Genomic DNA, 20729 nt, shown 5'->3' with positions numbered 1-20729 from the left:
CTGGCCGGCTGGCTGGCCGGCTGGCTGGTGCCTGCAGCTGCAGACAGCTGTCCTAACATGGCGGCCCTGATCTCCCACACTTTGGGAGAGATCAGGGCCGGGGCAAAACCACCACTCTACAATGTCACATCTCATCACACACCGACACCGACACACAAACGGAAGGAGAGGATTGGTGCATTAGACTGTGTGTGTGTGCGTGTGTGTGTGTGTGTGTGTGTTTGCGCGCGTGCATGTCTTTGTGATCGGTCAGGCGCTTCGGTTTTTGCTGTCAAAGCCACTGGGGCTGAGAGGAGGGTGAGAGGACGGGTGGAGGGGCAGGCCAGTGGGTAGTTATCTCATCTCCCTTGGGTGGGATCCAGGTCTTTGTGGGCCTGACGAGGAGAGGAGGAAATGAAACCACTGGCTTTTGTTAGGGGTTTAAGGATCGCAGAGAAAAGCGAGACTTGAGGGGTGGAAATTGTATAAGACTGACTCATTCAGCGGTCCTGTGCATGAGTGCGTGTGTGCATGCTTGCATGAGCGAGCAGGGCGGAGCGGGAGTCATCCACTTTTCACACACCACGGCGATATCATCTTCCCAACCTCCGCTTGACCTTGATAAATCCCTTCCTTTGTAACCTAAACCTCCCAAGACAATGTTTTTTTTTTCTCTCTCTTCACCTCTTAAAGCACGCACTGTTGAGACTGATGTTGCTCTTCTTGTTTGGTTATCGCCGGCACGTAGGTGTGAGAACAGAAGCATGTGACCCTCATCTCCGGCCTATTTATATACACTTTTCTACTACTACATCAGCACACTAACCACCACTGTTTTAGTCAGCATTGTTGTGGTGAGCACTTTAACTGCTTGTTGCAGTTTCTCCTCTGGCAGGTGGTGTCAAACTGCAACGGGGACGCTTGGTGAGTGACATAACCTTCAATAAACGCGTCACTTTTTTTCTTTTCTTCTAAAATTTACTGTTCTTATCAGCCGGTTGCTGCCATACGCGGTGTTTCATGACAGATAATGGGGAGCTCGGCAATGGTTTCTCCACACTGAACGGATCACCAAGCGATATCTCCAGTGAAACCGGTCCGCTTGTGACAAAAAGAATCATGTTTCCCCTTCCATAATATTGTGCATTCATAACACACACCAATCAGATCTCATTACCGGCATCTCGTTCATACAGGAAGGCCGGCTACATAGATGAGACATACACCATATGGAAGAGGTCACCCTAAACCCAAGTCCTTGGTTGACACAATAACTACAATTTAGCAAAACGCACTCTTCTTTATACACATAAACTTGAAATCACCTTCAGGTAGTTTTTCCACTCCCAAACAGAACTCTTTATAGTTGGAAAAAATAGCAAGAACTCAAAAGTTCTGCGTCCAAAATGAGCTCTTCCTGACTTGACGTAGTAATGACCCAACCGGCCCTTGCTGATAAGCTGATGCAAAAGAAACTGAAGAGCAAAGAAGTTCATGTCCACGTTCCTTTACCTCGGTTAAAAGTCATACGGTAGGCCACAGTGCACAAGAGCAGAGGGCTTTTTCAAATCCACCATGGCAGACTAATCCATACAGTAGCTCCAGCAGCTCTGCAGACACGCCACCAGTCAATAGCACACCATGAGAGAAGTCCAGCAGCCGATAGAGACCTCCATCTGCTGCTGCAGCCAGCCTCTGACCAAACACGCGCGTGGGGGCTGGGGGGGGGGGCAACATGACTAGCAGACATTCAACAGAGGGGCACGAAGTTGTTCAGATAGTTGAGACCACATAGAAACCTGGACCACAGGATGCGTTTGCAGTCGCACCTTAACAATAATGTTTTGTTGCGTTTCCGCTTCAAGATGTGGGGGGGGGAGACAACACACACACACACACACACACACACCATTCGATACAGGTTCGACTGACGTGTGGCATCAATTAATAATCAGTTTCCAGCATTGTTTACCGAGTTCTATAGAATAGCAGCCCCCGCCATTCTCGTCGTCATTCATAAAAATAAGACTATTTAAGACTTTTTAAGGCAAACAACTTTGGGCTGACATGAACAACATGATCGCCGTCTCAGCAAATAGCGGGTTGAATAACAACGTTTAAAAAAGCTCATTTATCGCCAAACCGACAGCAACACGTCGGCCTGCTGACTGGCTGCGACGATCAATAAACGCGTCGATAAAGGACCCTGGCGCGTATTTCCGTCTTTTATTCTGATAAAACTTAAACGCACCCCCCACCCCCCACTCTTCCAAAAACAGTTTCCATGAACTCCGAAACACCCTGGTATAGTCCACTACGCCGCCCACCCCACCGTGTGCCTCCCTTGGTTTACACACGCGTTATAAACGCAACTCCGGGTCATTCGAAAACTGTTCGATAACTCGCACATTGTTTCTAATAGCGCGCATGCGCACCGGAACACAAGGCCAGTAAGGAATCACACTTTCAACGGGCTGACACAATGTAACAAGTTGAAGGCACGGGCAAAGCCTACCTGACCGCACGACGACAGCGCGCGTCGATTCGTCCCGCTTCGTCACCGGTTTAGTAGCCGCGCGCCTTCCGAGGCGTTTCTCACTCGCATCCCTCCGCGGGCTTCGCGCTGCGCGAGAGAGCCATATTACGCCTCCGCTCCGCCGCCCCGCGTCCGCAGGCTGCGCCGCGCTCGGTGAGTTCCATACAAGCCCGCGCCGAGTTGCGCTCCAACAGGCACCTACATGTAAACTGAGCCCCGCCGGCGCTGACATCACGCGTCTCCATGGCGACCCAAACTCCTCCCCGGTCGACAAGCTGAACTTACCTGTCCGACCACCGATATTTTATACAAACACTGCGCACTCTCCCTCTCTCGCGCTCTCTCTCTCTCTCCCTCTCTCGCCTCTCTCTCTCTCTCTCTCCTCTCTCTCTCTCTCCTCTCTCTCTCTCTCTCTCTCTCTCTCTATCTCTCTCCCTCTCTCTCTCCCTCTCAATTCAATGTCGCTTTATGCCGTGACTGCATTAATTACAATGTTGCCAAAGCAAGGTGACAGCAAAACAGGTCATCGGAGTATCAATAAATAATGAACAACCAAATAAATAAATAAATAAATAAAGCACAAGGAAAAAGGAAAAGGTAGAACTGGCAGAAACATAGAACAGCACTTGAACAGCAACTCACAGTAATTGAGAGTGTTTGGGTCACTCACTGGCTCCTAGGCTGTGGCATTCTGACACACATTGTGCAGCAAGGTGTGACCTTTGGCCCTCTCCTAAAATAAGTGGCCATTGTTCTTTCTCATCCAGGAGTAGAACATTTTAGAATCTGGTTTTCACATTTCTCCTGGTATTTTTCTCTTATGTTCTGGAATTTCTCGCAATTTAGCAGGAAGTGCATCTCTGTCTCGACCTCACCTGCCGTACAGTGACCACATATTCTTTGCTCTTTCGGTAGCCAGGATGTTTTGTGCGTCTGCCCTTTTCAGTGGCTAGACTGTGGTCAGTGAGCCTTTACTTGGTAAGGATGTGTCTCTGCTTACTGTCTCTGACAGTGGACAGACAGTCAGCCAGTTTGTTTTCTCTTTTTTGGGCCCGATAACATTCTGGTTTGTGTTGTAATTTGGTTTCTATGTCCCAGTGTTCAGATATGAGTGTTTGCATTGTGTGATGATGTGGTTCCTCTAATCTGTGGTTGGTTAGCAGTGCTAGTCTGAAACTCATGTGTGTTAGTGGTTACGGGGGTCAGTTAGTGTCACAACCAGTTGACTGAGGGGACTCTTTCTTACCTTTTGCATTTGGAATGCTTTAAATTGCAATGTCTCTCTCTCTCTCTCTCTCTCTCTCTGTCTCTCTCTCTGTCTCTGTCTGTCTGTCTCTCTCTCTCTGTCTCTCTCTGTCTGTCTGTCTGTCTCGTCTCTGTCTCTCTGTCTGTCTGTCTCTCTCTGTCTCTCTGTCTCTCTGTCTCTCTCTCTGTCTGTCTGTCTCTCTCTCTCTCTGTCTGTCTGTCTCTCTCTGTCTCTCTCTCTGTCTCTGTCTGTCTGTCTCTCTCTCTCTGTCTGTCTCTTCTCGCCTGCATGCATGCATGCAGGCTGCAAAGGGATCCGTTGTTGAATTGCACTGACACACACACACGCAACAGTCATTAATCCATTAACATTAAAAACCCTGCCCATTATAGACAACTGAATAAACCCAGATTCCCGTTGAGTTGACAATAAAGAATTTCTGATTTCATAATCTGCACCCTTGCACACAAGCCGATAGCACATAAACAAACCCCCTTTTTTAACGGATGAGTGTTCATTTGTAACCAAGCATGTGCAGGCTGGTTTGAAAACAGCACACAAAAGCCCTCTTGCACAATGCTTTGTGCCATTGCCCTCAGCTCCCCTATCCTCGCTTGGTGCCGAGCTCACTTCTACTCAACTGTTTTGACTATAAAGCTGAGTGACCTCTCCATTTTGTCTCTTCTGACCCGGTACAAACAAACCAGGCCAGGTGAAGCAAACGTGCCACCACGGAGAGCCGGCCGAGCCCCTTGGCCTTTGTCCACTCGCCGAACTCCACAAAACCCGAGGAACAATGCCGGCGTCGCATTACGCGGGGGAATCAGAGGGCCCAGATGACCTCTCAGTTTGCAGAGTAGGAAACTTCAGTGTGTTGACCATCTACCTCAGGCATGTATGTAAGTAACCTGCTAACGTCTGTTTTAGCATCTCTGATATATTCTCTGTACCACTGCACCTTAACACCTCTCACTTCTCCTGTATAAGTCAGTCCTTGTGTATATATATCTGAAGATTGTTGTGTTGTAGCGTTGTTATTCTATGTTAAGTACACTGAGAGACCCACGAAACCGGAGTCATGTGCAAACCTGTATGGCCAATAAACATGATTCTGATCCCCCCCGCCCCCTTTTCCTCCCCAATCGTATCCGGCCAATTACCCCGACTCTTCCGAGCCGTCCCGGTCGCTGCTCCACCCCCTCTGCCGATCCGGGGAGGGCTGCAGACTACCACATGCCTCCTCTGATAAATGTGGAGTCGCCAGCCGCTTCTTTTCACCTGACAGCGAGGAGTTTCACCAGGGGGGCATAGCGTGCGGTAGGATCACGCTATTCCCCCAGTTCCCTCCTGAACAGGCGTTCCGACCGACCAGAGGAGGCGCTAGTGCAGCGACCAGGAGACATACCCACATCCGGCTCCCCACCCGCAGACACGGCCAAAGTGTGCCTGTAGGGACGCCCGACCGGCGGTAACACGGGGATTCGAACCGGCGAGACCCGAGTTGGTCAGTAACGAAATAGACTGCCACGCCACCTGGACGCCCACTGATTCTGATCATCTGGAAGTGCCACATCCTACAACTGGCATTACTGATGCTACTTGTTGTTATCCGAAGGTATTTTATGAGAGTGTGGCGTTATCGTCCCCTGACAGAGCACAGGAAATGAGACCGTAACCTTAATCACTGCACAATTCAGAGGATCTTGACAACATAACCACACGATTCAAGGCTTCTGTTTTCATCACCAGTGTTTCCATCAACCATCCTGCGCTATTATCTGTTTTTCTGGTACGCTGCCTGTGGAAACTAACAATTCCGAGCGGCATTTCAACCGACGACGCTCCGTAGGAGAAATCAAGGGTCTAGAGAAAAACACAAGGTTTCCCGCACGGCATTCCCACTGGGAGGCTGACGGGGACGGCCTTTTCCCCCCGCCCGTCGGTCGGCAGCGTGTTATGGTTACCGGCGCATGGTGTGAAAACAGCATAGGAAGCAGCCCTGCAGCTCTTGAGGGGCATGACCATAACATCCCCAACGACAATAGCCGCCCACATGTGTGCCTTGTGCACCGGGCTGGCAACGCACAATGGGAGCGAGTGGCCTCCATTTTAAAGCAGAGCGCAGAGGTACGACTCTTGTAAAGTCTGCCTAAAGCCTCACAATAAAAGCAGCGATGGGAGACGGCAGCGATGGGTGTGCTGCCGGGCTGCAGGTGGACCATTCAGACGCCGGGCTGTTTGTGGCTCGCAATGCTTCCTGCCGCACCGCTGCACAGAAACCGCCACTCATAGTCTCAGATTGGCCTGCGGGGGGTGGGGGGTGGGGGTGGGGGGGCGGGGTTACAGCGACAAGCTGATTTATAGACCGGCCTCCTGTTGAAACCCATGGCCAAAATAACAGGGGGGGATTTTTTTTTTTTTTTTTATGAATGGATTGTCCGCCTCCGCCTGCAACAGAAAAAATACAACACCCTGCTTACAGAAGGCCCGGCTGTGTTGCTGGCGATTCGGACGATAAGCAGAGCGTTTAACGGCCTCCCTGAAACTCGCCACGGGAGATGTTCACGTGACTGTTCCTACGTCCGGTTTCACAGTAGATTAACAACTCACTCTCCACAGATAGACAACATTTTTAGGTTAAAACCTATTTTCCCTAAATATCTTTATATATCTATATCTATATATAGATATAGATATAGATAGATACATAGATAGATATATAGATATATATATAGATAGATATGTCAAAATAACTAATTGCATGGATGGACAAATAAGATAAAAACAAATCTATACAAATACATTCTCTGAATAGCTTACTTATTTATTGGCCTCCCGCCCCCCACTCTTTTTCTCCATAATTGTACACTACCACATGCCTCCGCCCATACATGTGGAGTCACCAGCCGCAACTTTTCACCTGACAGTGAGGAGTTTCGCCAGGGGGACGTAGCGTGTGGGAGGATCACGAACAGCCGCCCCGACCCGACCAGAGGAGGCGCTAGTGTAGCGACCAGGACACATATACCCACATCTGGCTTCCCACCCGCAGACACGGCCAATTGTGTCTGCAGGGGCGCTCGACTAAGCGGAGGTAACACAGGGATTCGAACCAGCGATCCCTGTGTTGGTAGGCAACGAAATAGACCGCCATGCTACCTGGACGCCCTGAAGAGCTTTTTTCCCCTCTTATTTGAGGTTAGCCTGATGTCTGCCCCTACTGTATTGTTGTGCACTTGACAAATAAACTAGAAACTTGAGGAAAAACCTTCTCCCTTTCTGTTTGATGGATGAATGAATGAATGGATGAATGAGTTTGTATAGAGCGCCAGATTTTAACATGACAAAACAAGATCAATACACCCGAAACCCAAAATCATCATTAAGGTGAGACCGCGTGGGTCTGAACCAAACGGCAGCAGAGACCCGGGGCCATCTCAGACCCACCGACCTGCTCTCGGAGCCTCTCCTGGTGACCCATGATGGCCGACGCGTGGTGGGGGTACTTCTGCTTCAAGTGCTCCAGGAAGGCCTCCCTTTTCTTGTCCATGTCCGGCGGCTGCATGGCCAGGATCTCCCGGGAGCCGCGGGCTCCGCCTACCGTGTGCCTGCGTGGGACGGTGCGGCTGGCTTTGAGGTCTCCTCGGGACGGCGGCGTCCCATTTGGGGAGGCCCGCCTGGGGCTGAGGTGCTGGGCGTCCTCTGGGGAGGTTACCTTCAGGTTGCTTTTGGTTTGTCCTGAGGGGAAGGAGGGCACAGAGAAACAAGGGATCAATACATTCCCAATGTACGGCTGTTTTGTCATCAATACAGAGCGCACACGTGTGTATATGGAGGCTATGCAGAGGTGTGTTTAGTTGTTGTTGGAATTTCCCCCCCTTTTCTCCCCACGGCCAATTACCCCACTCCTGCTGCTCCACCCCCTTCTGCTAATCCGGGGAGGGCTGCAGACTACCACATACCTCCTCCCATACATGTGGAGTCGCCAGCTGCTTCTTGTCACCTCACAGTGAGGAGTTTCACCAGGGGGACGTAGCGCGTGGGAGGATCACGCTATTCCCCCCAGTCCCCCCCCCCACGACCAGAGGAGGCGCTAGTGCAGCGACCAGGACACATACCCACATCCGGCTTCCCACCCGCAGACACAGTCAACAGACTCTGCATAACTGTAGTCCAGCGACTTCCGGTTTCTACAGCAAGATACGTCCACAATTACGAGTAGGTGCAGGGGAAAGTTTGTGTGCAATTCTGTGCATGTGGTTGACGTGTCTCCATGGTGAATCCTGCCGGCATCGTGAAAAATATGCCATTGTCAATAGCGCGTGCCAACAAACAGGAAACTGGCATGACCGCTGCAGTAGAAACCGGAAGTCAGTGGCATACAGTCACGCTCAGGGACGCCCGACCAGGCCGGCTGTAACAAGGGGGATTTGAACCGGCGATCCCCGTGTTGGTACGCAACGGAATGGACGCCCCCATCAGGGGCGTTCCTTAAAGAACGGGCCCAGGGAGACCCGACCGTCAGTAAAATGGCAGAAATTCAGATCGCGAGCTCTCTCTCTCTAATTAAACACGTTTCCCTTTTGAACATTCCCCGCGCGAGAAAGCTCGAGAACACCGACTCCATATTCAAGCGCGTGCGAACGTTGCCTCCCGAAGCGCCGCTGACGTCGACACATCTTGACGCTCCGTTGGCCCACTTACCACGTGTTCATGCTGTTACATAGTTCAGCGACACGATTCTCAATTTACTGTGACACACAATACTGGCGACGAGGAGGCTCAACTGAAGCAGCTGCTCGGCTCGCTGCGCGAAAAGAGCCAAGCGTATCTGCGCACGTCCCCGTCCCCCCCCCGCACACACGCAAACACAAGAGACGGGGGACGTTATCGGTGCCTCTGTTTAAACACACCCGGGCTCCGCAGCGTGCCCTCCGCGAGCAGATAGTCCCCAAAACTGCAGGCTGCAGAATCAAACACAGAGAAGCGTTTATTTTTTTTTACTTGTTTTATGATGCTTCTTTTTATTATTATTAAAAAAATAAAGTTTTTTTCAAACAACTCTGCGTACATCGAATAAAGCTTTGAAGAGGAGGGCCTAGTTCTCCTGCTAAAATGACAAGCGCGTGCGTGCTCACGTGTTCGAGTGAGCTGGCAACCGCGTGTCTGATTAAAAACTCATTCCATTTTCTAGTGGCGTGACGGCCGACTGAAGGCGACCCCTGAGGCAAGAAGAGGCTCTTTGCTCTCTATTATCCTGGCATTTATCATTCGGGGTCAGAGGAAGACAAGTGTCAGCTACTGTGGGCGACTTAAGAGTTCCCACTGCGCCCACCGCTCCCACTGTTCCCTCTGCTCCCACTGTTCCCTGTGCTTTCACTGTTCCCACTGCTCCCACTGTTCCCACTGTTCCCTCTGCGTTCACTGTTCCCACTGCTCCCACTGTTCCCTCTGCGTTCACTGTTCCCTGTGCTTTCACTGTTCCCACTGCTCCCACTGTTCCCTCTGCGTTCACTGTTCCCTGTGCTTTCACTGTTCCCACTGCTCCCACTGTTCCCTCTGCGTTCACTGTTCCCTGTGCTTTCACTGTTCCCACTGCTCCCACTGTTCCCTGTGCTTTCACTGTTCCCACTGCTCTCACTGTTCCCACTGCTCACTGTTCCCTCTGCGTTCACTGTTCCCTGTGCTTTCACTGTTCCCACTGCTCCCACTGTTCCCTCTGCGTTCACTGTTCCCTGTGCTTTCACTGTTCCCACTGCGTTCACTGTTCCCACTGCTCTCACTGTTCCCTCTGCGTTCACTGTTCCCTGTGCTTTCACTGTTCCCTCTGTTCCCTGTGCTTTCACTGTTCCCTCTGTTCCCTGTGCTTTCACTGTTCCCTGTGCTCCCACGGTTCCCTCTGCGTTCACTGTCCCCACAGTTCCCACTGTTCCCTCTGCGTTCACTGTTCCTTGTGCTTTCACTGTTCCCTGTGCTTTCACTGTTCCCTCGGCTCCCACTGTTCCCTCTGCGTTCACTGTTCCCTCTGCGTTCACTGTTCCCACTGTTCCCTGTGCTCCCACGGTTCCCTCTGCTTTCACTGTTCCTGTGCTTTCACTGTTCCCACTGTTCCCTGTGCTTTCACTGGTCCCTCTTCGTTCACTGTTCCCACTGTTCCCTGTGCTTTCACTGTTCCATCTGCTTTCACTGTTCCCACTGTTCCCTCTGCTTTCACTGTTCCCACTGTTCCCAGTGTTTCCACTACTCCCACTGTTCCCTCTGCTTCCACTGTTCCCCACTACTTCCATTGCTCCCACTGCTCCCTCTGCTTTCCCTGTTCCCACTGCTTCCACTGCTCCCAGTGTTCCCACTGCTCCCACTGTTAGTGAAAACTGACCTATGAGATGACATATGTGGGGGTGCATGTGATGTGGGGGGTGCATGTGTGCATGTGTATGCACGCATGTGTGTTCTTGTACTTCTATTTTAGGGTTACGACTTGGTTTTAAGGTTAAGGTTAGAGTAAGTTTAGGGTTAGAATCAGGATTTGGGATTAGGTTAAAATTGGGGTTAAGGGCTAGGGAACGAATGTAGTCAATGAGGGGTCCCCACAAAAATAGAAGTAAAAGAACACGTGCGCCGGGCGCGCGCGGGCGCGCACACACACACACACGTGTTCGTTTCTGCTGCTATGCATACCAGTCTTTGAGAAGAGAAGAAGAGAAAAGAGGAAGGTGTATTCTGAGAAATGGTGGATCGGAGGGGAGGGGGGTTGGTTGGGGGCTGGCGGGGTGTGAGGGGCACAGCAGTGAAGCATGCCGGTCTTCTGTCACGTTTCTCAGGCGACAATGTGGGGCCATAACGTGCTCCTTTCAGGGGAGCGACGGTGGAAAATCAAGAGCCCTTTGGCAGGCGGTTCGGCTCCTCGGCGTTTCTCTCTCCAGGTCCAACGGGCCGCGGAGGACAGTTCAGCTGATCTGTGCGCGCGGCTGTTTTAGTGTCTCTGACTTCTCCCCTGAAGCACGCAGCAACTCACAGATGAAACGGGTAATTGCTCGTTTTCCTCGCAGAGACGTCAGAAGGGCGGAGGAGAGGTTGCCCACACGGACCTAACCAGCGCCGGGCCGGAGAGCGGACGGAGAAACCGGGCCTCGTTTTAGCAGCCCCTGAAGTCCCCCCCCCCCCGGGCTTTACAGTAAACCCGTTTCTGACAGTCGGCCTACACAAGCGAGCCTCTTCAATAGAAAGACGGGGAGCGGACTCCGGAGCGAGGAGCAGTGCATGTCCAGCCATAAATCCTGCACAAAGCGAAGCTCGGCACACGGAGCGGATCTGTCCGGGAACACGTCAGAGGCGACGGTGCTACGTCGGGGAAAGCTGACCCCCACCCCCGCCCCCAACCCCAAACCTGCAAACCAAACCCCAAACCTGCTCAAGTTCAGAGCCACAGAGTGCCCGCTGCGCTGCCAGGCCTATTTATAACTCGCCAAGTTACCCTCAGCAGGGGAGGGGGGGCAAGTCAAGACCCCGGGAGGGGTTAACCGGGGCATATATATATATATATATATATATATATATATATATATATTCATTTGGCGGCGTGTCAGAGAAGTTGATTACCTTCCTCTTGCGAGCGGTCTTTTCCGTCACCTCCGGGTTCTTCCTCCATCGCGCTCCGAGGTCAACGCACCGCCGCGACGAGCGAGAGACTGGCAGCGGGCACGGACGGTCCCAGCCGCGCGAGCTGCTGGAATTCCGGACGAGGCTCACGTGGAAAAGGGGCTTGAGATTGGCCCTGCCCCGCGAGCCAGACTGGTGGGGATTTAGAGAGTCAACTGCATTCCAGGGCACAGAACAACAACCCCCCCCTCCTCCTCCTCCCCTCGCCCCTGGGCTACGAGCTGCACTCCTCCATAGACTGGATGCAGAGTGGACGTGTGTGAGAGAGGGGTAGAAAAGGGGGGACGCGCTTAAAGAAAGAACATGGCGCGCACACGCACACACACACGCACACACACACGCACACACACGACGCTCCTATCACAAACCAGGCCGCCGGGGCAACAGGTGTCACTCACAACAGCGCTGAAATGACAACACACATCGTGCACGCGCACGCACGCACACCCCAGTCCGGACTTTATCAGGGCAGGGGTCTGTGGGCTGCCCCTCGTCCGAGCCCAAGACCTCACACAGCCGGGCCCACGTTCACCGGCACGGATCCAAATGTGTGTCACAACCTACTTTTCACCTGCACGAGCTCAGCACGCGGCACCGAGCTGACTCGCGAACCCCCGCCAACACAACGGGACGCAACACAAGTTCGAATGCGACGTGAAGAAGACGCGCTCGCTGCCTGTCGCCTCCGCTCTCTGCGAAGCGGTCTTGAGGAAAACAACCCCTGCGTGCGGAAACACAAGCCGGCGAGCGCGCCTCCCCCTCCCCCCCCCCGCGTCCCGGATGTTGTGCCAACATGTCCGCGTGTACGTGTCTCCACGGTGTGTTCACACGTGTGCGTGTGGATGCAGTGGGGTGGGTGGGTGGGGGTGGGGTGGGGGAGCTCGCAGCCACGCATGAGTGCGTGTCTTTCCTGCCGCTGATGTGGGGCCAAGTGGACCGGTCAAAATGCGCGGGGAGGCGTTGCGGTTACGCAACTGACATATCTTTACAGGAGAACGTGAGCAGATCAATGCCCCGGCTCGCGGGCCATGTAATTGGAAGTGGTGGTGGGGGAGAGGGGGAGAGGGGGAGGGGGGGAGTGCACAAACAGAACGGAGCAGCTGATGGATAATGTGTAACATATGGAGGCGAGTCTGCTTCCACTCACCCACACACACACATAGCCAGACTGTTGGGCACAATAAGACCATCAGCACACTCGCCGGCCAGAGCCCCGTCATGCTGCACGGTGGCTGTCAGGACCCGGATTGCTGTAACTCTGCAACAGCAGCCTTTACATTTCCTCCTGGGTTCTGATTTCTTTTCCTCCCCAGTTGTACCCGTCCAATTACCCCACCCTTCCCAGCCGTCTCGGTCACTGCTCCACCCCCTCTGCCGATCCGGGGGAGGGCTGGAGACTACCACTCGCCTCCTTCCGATACATGTGGAGTCGCTAGCCGCTTCTTTTCACCTGACAGTGAGGAGTTTCGCCAGGGGGGGACGTAGCACGTGGGAGGCTCACGCTATCCCCCCACCCCACCCCGACCGACCAGAGGAGGTGTTAGTGCAGCGACCAGGACACATACCCACAATCCGGCTTCCCACCCGCAGACACGGCCAAGGGACGCCCGCCCAAGCCGGAGGTAACACGAGGATTCGAACCGGCGATCCTCGTGTTGGCAGGCAACGGAATAGACCGCCACGCCGCCCGGACGCGCCATCCTTTACATTCTACGGGGTCACCTTGCCAGGTTTGATTCGGGCGAGCTCGTTCAGGACAGCGAATCTAAAACGTTCAAAATCTAAACCTCAACCGGAAGCTGCGCTGAAAACGAGCGGCAAGCGGAAATGTGGACGCAGTAGAACACCGCATGACTTGTAGACGTTCTACCTCAGACCGCCGCCAGGGGACCACACTCCATAGTGTCATGACCACGGATGACTAGACTCGCTAGCCCTTGGCTAACGGGTCGGGACCCTTTAGCTGACTGGTTAGCGCAGTCGCCCGTGGTGCGGTAGACCCGGGACCTCTGACGTCACTACACTATTGTAACGTGAATGGATAAGAAGACACGCTGGTCGCTGGCTCGCGGCCGCTGGCTCAAGCGGTTAGCGATGCCTCCTGCGGTGCGGGCGATACGGGTTCGCGTCCCGGCCGCGGCACTTTCTGTGGTTGCGTTGTCCCCCGAATTCGCTACAGTATGTTTATAGCCGCTTGTTTCCAGAGGGGCCAGGGTTAAAATCCTACGACAGCCATGGCGAATAAATCATTTATTCTTCTTCAGAAAGCGCCCAGTTGTCAACTCCTCTGCCTCAGTTCCAGAGGGAGGTTGTGTTTTTTGTCTTTTTGCCATCACACGCACACACACACACACACACACACACACACACACACACACACACACACACACACACACACACACACACACACACACACGCAGCCTCGGGCCACGTGCCCTATTAAACCAGCTCTTCGAGCCAGACAATCACATCGCTGGCTCCACAGCACCCGTCTCACCCCGCGTTCACTGTCAATATCCCAATAACAGCCCCCCCTACTGGTGGGCGCCTCACGGGACCCGGAGGCGAATCGCACCCGGCTCCCAACACCGCAAAAAAAAAAAAACGTCGCTCTTTCTCTTCTTCCTTAGCTGGCAGTGTTGCGTAAAGGACAGTGTTCCCGGCTTAAAGACAACACTTGTCTACCAACACCCGGGTCCTGTGAGGGGCCGTGGCCTCCTGTTGTCTCCGGTTACTCTCCTGCTCGTCATTTATTTATGGAGGAATGTCTCCTAGTTTGCACTCCCACTCTCCCCTGCTATTACTTTCCCATAAGTATGCGGCGGGACACAAAGCCCCGTTGTGCGCTGGAAGAGCGAGGCCCGCAGAGTGACACCGAACCCGTGAGCGCAGACACGCGCGACGGCCCCGCTCGCTCGCCTGCACAATGTGCAGCCGGACTTTCTTCGTGCGGAGGCTGCGCATCAAGACGCTGCGCTCCGGAGGAACCGAGCCCTCCTGTTTACAGAGGGAGGTTATTTAAAATGCGATTAGAGTAAACTGGCCCCTTTTGGAAGCATGTGCACGGGCGTACTTTTTTTTTTTTTTTAATTGAATTTTAGCGCACCCTCCCACCCCTGTGCCGTGGTGCGCCGGACTCTTGTATGGGCTTTTGTGTTCCTGTCGGGTCCGCCATGGAAGACTGAGCCCCACCTGACTCCGCGTCTCACTTAATCACGTTACTTTCTTCAACCCGCTGCTCGCACCTCAAACAGGCTGTGTGTGCGCGCGTGTGTGCGTGCGTGCGTGCGTGCGCCCGTGCATGCGGAACAACCTTCCACGGTCTATTCCGTTGCCTACCAACGGTTACCTCCGGCTTGGTCGGGCGGCTCTACAAACACAACCGGCTCTGTGCATAACTGTAGGCCACTGACTTCCGGTTTCTACTGCAGCGGTCATGCCAGTTTCCTGTTTTGTTTGGCGCGTGCTATTGACAATGGTATATTTTTCGCGATGCCTGCGATATTTACCATGGATAAGTGTGAACCACACGCACAGAATCGTCGACAAACTTTCACCTGCGCCTACCAGCAAAACGGGTGAAAAGTTTCCAGTTTTACATATCAAGTTACGTCCACGACTATGAGGATGAGTAGAAACCGGAAGTCAGTGGACTAGCGTTATGCACAGAGCCGATTATCGGCCGCGTCTGTGGGTGGGAAGCCGGATGTGGGTATGTGTCCTGGTCGTTGCACTAGCGCCTCCTCTGGTCGGTCGGGGCGCCTGTTCGGGGGGGAGGGGGAACTGGGGGGAGTAGCGTGATCCTCCCACGCGCTACATCCCCCCTGGCGAAACTCCTCGGTCAGGTGAAGAGAAGCAGCTGGCGACTCCACATGTGTTGGAGGAGGCATGTGGTAGTCTGCAGCCCTCCCTGGATCGGCAGAGTGGGGTAGCTGGCCAGATAAAACTGGGGAGAAAAAGGTGGGGAAACCCCGCCCCCCCTCCCAAAAAAACTCCACGTTAGCGTGCATGTGCTGTTGGATGGATGGCTGACACCGGAGAGTGTGTGAGTGACCCCCCCCCCGGAGGAAGGGGCTGAATTCTGCATCGACTTTTTGTCGGTTGCTGATCTGAGAGATAAGCTGCTTCCGCGCCGGTATCGTCAGCTATCTGACACCCGAGTTTTAATGGCCTCACAATGCGGCCTGGCCGCATTTTTCACACTCTAGCAGACACACACGCACGCACTCACGCACACTAGCGTACTCACGCCCAGGAAACGTTTGCCTATCCTAAGTATCGACTGCATTTTGTTGCGCGTTCAAGTGCAAGACTGCTGCAAGCTTTCATATATGGGACACATTTCACACGTGAGCCTGTTGCGCCGTGGTCTCCCTGGAAAGAGACGGGGGAGGGGAGGGGTGGGGAGAGGGGAAGGGGGGGGCAGAAACCCTTTCACCATCAGCATTGGCAGAGCGATGGGATAAGCCAAGCAAGTGGAATTTCATCTACACTTCTCAGCCCGAGGGCTCACTGCCAAAGAAAATCTTGTCCACTTCTGAACTCCGCCATTCGCACAGTGCCTCGTGAATTCTGCAGGGTGACCCTTGACCCGCGGTCCCTCCCTCCCCCCTATACGGGCTGTGGACAACTGCTGCTTTGTTTTTGATTGAAAAGCATGTGAAATAGGGAACAGGCCGGCGTGTCCGCGAGCGGAGAGTACAAGACGTTCATAGCGTCTCTTGGATGAACTTCGGCACGGCCGCCTCCTGAGGACGTGATGGTTTAATGGTGCCGTGTGGTGACGTCACAGCCTCGCCCCGAGGACCTCGCGGCTGGCTCGATGCTCCTCTCCCCACTTTTTAAACGACTCTCGAGAAGTAAACTCAAGTTGTCTCCGCTTGACCTCCCCCTTCCCTCTCCCCCCCCCCCACCTCCTTCCATCTCCTTGTCTTTGACAAAACACTTCCTCTCTCTGCCTCCCTGGGTGTTTACGTGACCCGTTGACTTTCGAGTACAGTTCACAATGTGCACACGTGTGCGCGTGCGTGCGTGCGCGTGCGTGCGCGTGTGTCCTGGGAGAAGGGTCAGCTGAGAGCGATGGAGGCCATTCGGGCTCATCATTAGTACCGTACAGCACACAGACCTGTGGTTCAGTCCAGAAACAGCAGCATCTCTCGGCTCCGGGCCAAGCGTCTCTGACCGTCTCCACATCTAACCGCTAACCTCAGACGGGCTGGCGGGGACGAAGCCAGCAGCTCACATTAATTCGAATCATGCCCAGAGTTTAACAATGAAATCTCATTAGCAGTTTAACAACGTCTCCGGCCGGGTTTGTCAGAAAGGGAGCGCGCGCGTTCTCCGAAAGTGGAGAAAAATTGAACTTTTCTGAGCTAATTCTGCACCATATGCCTGAATTTACTTTGTTCTATTTTTGTAGCCTGTTCTCCCCCCCCTCTCTCTCTTATCTCTCTCTCCCCCTCCCTCCCCTCTCTCCTCTCTCCCTCTCTCTCTCTCCCTCGCTTCCTCCATCCCTCTCCCCCTCTCCTTCTCTCGCTCTCTCCATCTCTCTCTCCGGCTCCACTATCTCTCAGTTAACGAGGCGTCTCCCGGGCTGCTGTGTCAGAGTTAATGACCAGTGGTCTTCACCCTGTTGTCTGAGACTCTCAAACAGCCACAGGCTCATTGTACGTTTCCCATCCTGACTCCTTACAGGGCCTGTCTGCAGAGTACATGAGAGGTGTCGGGCACAATGCGACGCCATTCCACCCCACCGTAAAGACACGGCGTAAATCACGTCAGCTGTAAGCTGTATAATTACCATCCTGTCATCTAGTTCAGACTGTACATGTATGCTTCTGTAATTACATACTGCAGTCAAAACCAGTTATTTAAAAAAACAAAATCCTGCTCAATTCAATATTATCAACAATAAATATAACTTATTGTAAAGGCCATGAATGAGTAGACTGGCTAGCCGGCTGGCTAACGGGTCGGACCCTTTAATTGACTGGTTAGCGCAGCCGCCCGTGGTGCGGGTGACCCAGGTTCGCGTCCCGGCTGCGGCAGTTCCCGGCTGCCCCCCCCCCCCGAATTCACTACATTGGCGTCAGAGGTGGGATGGTGAGACCGTGAGGCCATCGGAAGTGCGTGCGCCCAGAGGCGCGAGGGAGCTGGTATGCTGAAGCGCGGGGACGCGCTCCCCGAAGGAGGGGGGTAGTGTGGGGGTAGTGTAGACTCGTCGGCTAACGGGTCGGACTCTTTAGTTAGCGCAGTCGCGACCCGGTGCGTGTGCGACGCACAACCGATTCAAGGTAGAAACAAAGGCGCCGTCTAATGACGTCGCTCCTAGGCGACACAGTACGCCCCTGTCTTAAAGGGACGTTTCACAATTTCGACTGTTAACGCCGGGTTCGCGTCCCGGCTGCGGCAGTTCCCGGCTGCCCCCTGAATTCGCGCCAATATTACACAACATCATATTCATCATCATAATAATAACACATCGCGCTAACGTAATGTTTAAAAATGTCATAAAAGTTGACTTGAGTTTCAAAAAAACAGAACAGGACTGCGAACCCTTGGCAGTAAAGATAATGTGAACGTTCAACACGTCAACGAGAACAGTGTTATTGTCATGGTGTTGGTTGCTAGGTGACGTGAGGTACCAGCCAGACGGCTGGCTCGGCTGCTGTGCACGGGGCTGTGGTTGCAGGTGTCTTCTAATCGGTTGTGAAACCGAGGCTTCACGTGCGAGTTGCCAGATCAGAAGTGACGACCAGAACGATCCCTGACTATAGCGACCCCACCCCCCCAATTATGATCCGTTTGTCTGTGCGTGTTGTTGGCGGTGGGGTTGGTGTGGGGGAGGGGTAAGGGGGGAGGGGTAAGGGGGGGCATTAGTCAAACAGATACAGTACGCCTGTTCAAAGCCTCCGCTCTGCTGCAGCCTTGTAAACAGACAGGCTGCCAAACCTGGATAGGCAGGTAGCCAAGAGATACGAGATACAGATATGCGCTCCTGTGTGCGTGCGCGTTCGTGCGCGTGCGAGCAGAGACGAGGGGGGCTGGTTCCTGAACCGGCAGGGCGCGCGGGAGGAGAACTGTCACGAAACAGCTGAGAAATAACAAGTGTTTTAACGGGAAGGACTCAACACACGTCATTCACCATAAACAACACAAACAGCTCCCCCGAATGCCTGCGGGGGATTTACTGCGAGCTAAACTGGAGGAACATTTAAACCAACTCCTGCTCCCCCTCCCCCCCCCTCCCCCCCCCCCCCCCACTCCAGCAAAAGAGGAAAGGGCGCTTTCTCCTGGACCGGACTGGCCTTACGGATCTTTGACTCGAGCGCACATTCAACGTCCCTCGTGCCGAACAAACGGGATGAGCGGAGTCGGCCGCGGGGAGGGAGACCCGCTCCGCCCTCCGCGGAGGCGCAGCCATTAAACAAGGCTGATGCACCGTCTCCATAAAACTACACCCTACGTCAAGCCGGGGGAGCAGCTTGTTCACATGCGATACTTCTTGCCCTCGCCCCTCTACTTACTCCCCCCCCTCCCCCCCGCGGGGCAGACAAACAGGGACGGGTGGAGGGAGAGGATCTGCAGGCAGGATGGACCGGTTGGGGTTAACGCCTGCCCTCGGATGGCCGGAGGAGGAGGAGGACTTGAACAAACAACTGCGTTTATTGGCCAGCTCCGCTCAGCTGGACAAACATCGTGAGCGTCTGCCCCCCCCACGCCCCCCCTCCCCCCGCCCCTCCCCCTGACACCCATCCTGGCTGGATCAATCCAGACCGACTAACCAGCCACTTTGTCCTCTCCGATAAGCGTTAGAGACGGAGAGAGCCCGGCCACAGTGGACATGCGCTGTCGTCACACCAGGGGGCGCTGTTTATCCCCCTAACGCTTCAGGGATAGTTATTGTGTGTGTGTGTGTGTGTGTGTGTGTGTGTGTGTGTGTGTGTGTGTGTGTGTGTGTGTGTGTGTGTGTTCTAACTCTCACAAGGCAACAACCAAGAAATATTTCTTTTATTATATATCAAGTGAGAAACTAGCTGCTGCTTAATGAACCAGTTGTGTGTGTGTGTGTGTGTGTGTGTGTGTGTGTGTGTGTGTGTGTGTGTGTGTGTGTGTGTGTGTGTGTGTGTGTGTGTGTGTTTTAACTCCAGCATGCGGTGAGAATGCCTCAGTTAGCTCATGGTCAGGGGAGGTTTAAGTCAGAACCGTGCCGCCGTCTCAGATGTCTGGCTGAGAACAGGGAGGCCCGTGGCATTTTGAGGAGGACTGGATGCTCAAAGCAGCTGTGTTTGGGAGTAGGACCTCCACCCAGGAGCCAGAGTAGGGGGAAGTTCCCAACCTCTCCTCCCTTGGCTGAGAGACTCATTCCTGGGGAACTGAGTCAATCAGGGCTGCCCCCTCCTTCCTCCTCCTCCTCCTCCTCCTCCTCTGCAGGACTGAATTTCCAGCCTAACTAAAGACGAGACTGCGGTTTGTCGCGATTTTATTTCATTACTCTCTATTCAGCTGCAGGATCCATGGTGCAATCTGTAGCAATCGGCTATCCGTCTCTATTTTTCAAGATTTGCAACTTCAATCTTAAGCCTCACCACTTTTGGCCAGTTCAAAATCGACAGACAGGGGCGTCTTGCCACTGAGATTGCCCGAATTCTGTTCTCCTGTTGCACCGTACGCTCAACGACGGTAAGAATCAAATAATATCAAGCAATGCAGGAACACGAACCCCCCCCCTTAAAATAAATGTCATTATTAACAGTCTGAATGGTCTGTGTCCACATAGAGTAGACCCGCGTGAAGAGCCCACGATGCTGCCAGGTCTCTCATTACCGGGCCGGTCTCGCTCTTGGTGATGTTTGGCCGTGGCATGTTAACTTCAGGAGGAAGATCGGCTCTCCCTGAAAGACTTTGCCTGTTCGCACCGACCTGAAGAATGCGGTTGAATTAGTGCGATAGCATTTGCAGAGAGAGATGATAGTGGGAATGCATGGCCCTCCTCAGTGTGCATGAACAAGGCACCTCCTATCTTTTTTTGGCAACTTTTCACAGCCAAATGACCAAAAAATGAGCATGCGCAGCCTTGTATGTGTGTGTGTGGGCATTCACATGTGCACGTGCACACACACACACACACACACACACACACACACACACACACACACACACACAGTCATATACAGATCTAACACATATCTAACACAGATGATATGGCTTACTTTTCTGCAGTAAGCCTAACACACATGGTTTCCGCTTCCGTTGTGGGAAGATGGCGGCGCACATTCCCGTTTGCGGCGGCCTCACCCAGCACCGTCC

The 20729-nt window shown here is 53.5% G+C and overlaps 1 protein-coding gene across 1 annotated transcript in view; it reads right to left on the bottom strand.

The window, feature by feature from the left end:
• Positions 1-7143: 7143 nt before the first annotated feature.
• Positions 7144-20729, bottom strand: part of LOC130130152 (sickle tail protein-like) — a 128545-nt gene continuing 114959 nt past the window's right edge. The window contains exon 2 of the mRNA XM_056299889.1: positions 7144-7499. Within this exon, the coding sequence (XP_056155864.1) occupies positions 7144-7499 (356 nt within the window). The remainder of the gene's footprint in view (positions 7500-20729) is intronic.

The sequence above is a fragment of the Lampris incognitus genome, chromosome 19 (assembly GCF_029633865.1).
Source record: "Lampris incognitus isolate fLamInc1 chromosome 19, fLamInc1.hap2, whole genome shotgun sequence".
Lineage (NCBI taxonomy): Eukaryota > Metazoa > Chordata > Actinopteri > Lampriformes > Lampridae > Lampris > Lampris incognitus.
This window is presented reverse-complemented; position numbering and strand designations above follow the sequence as displayed.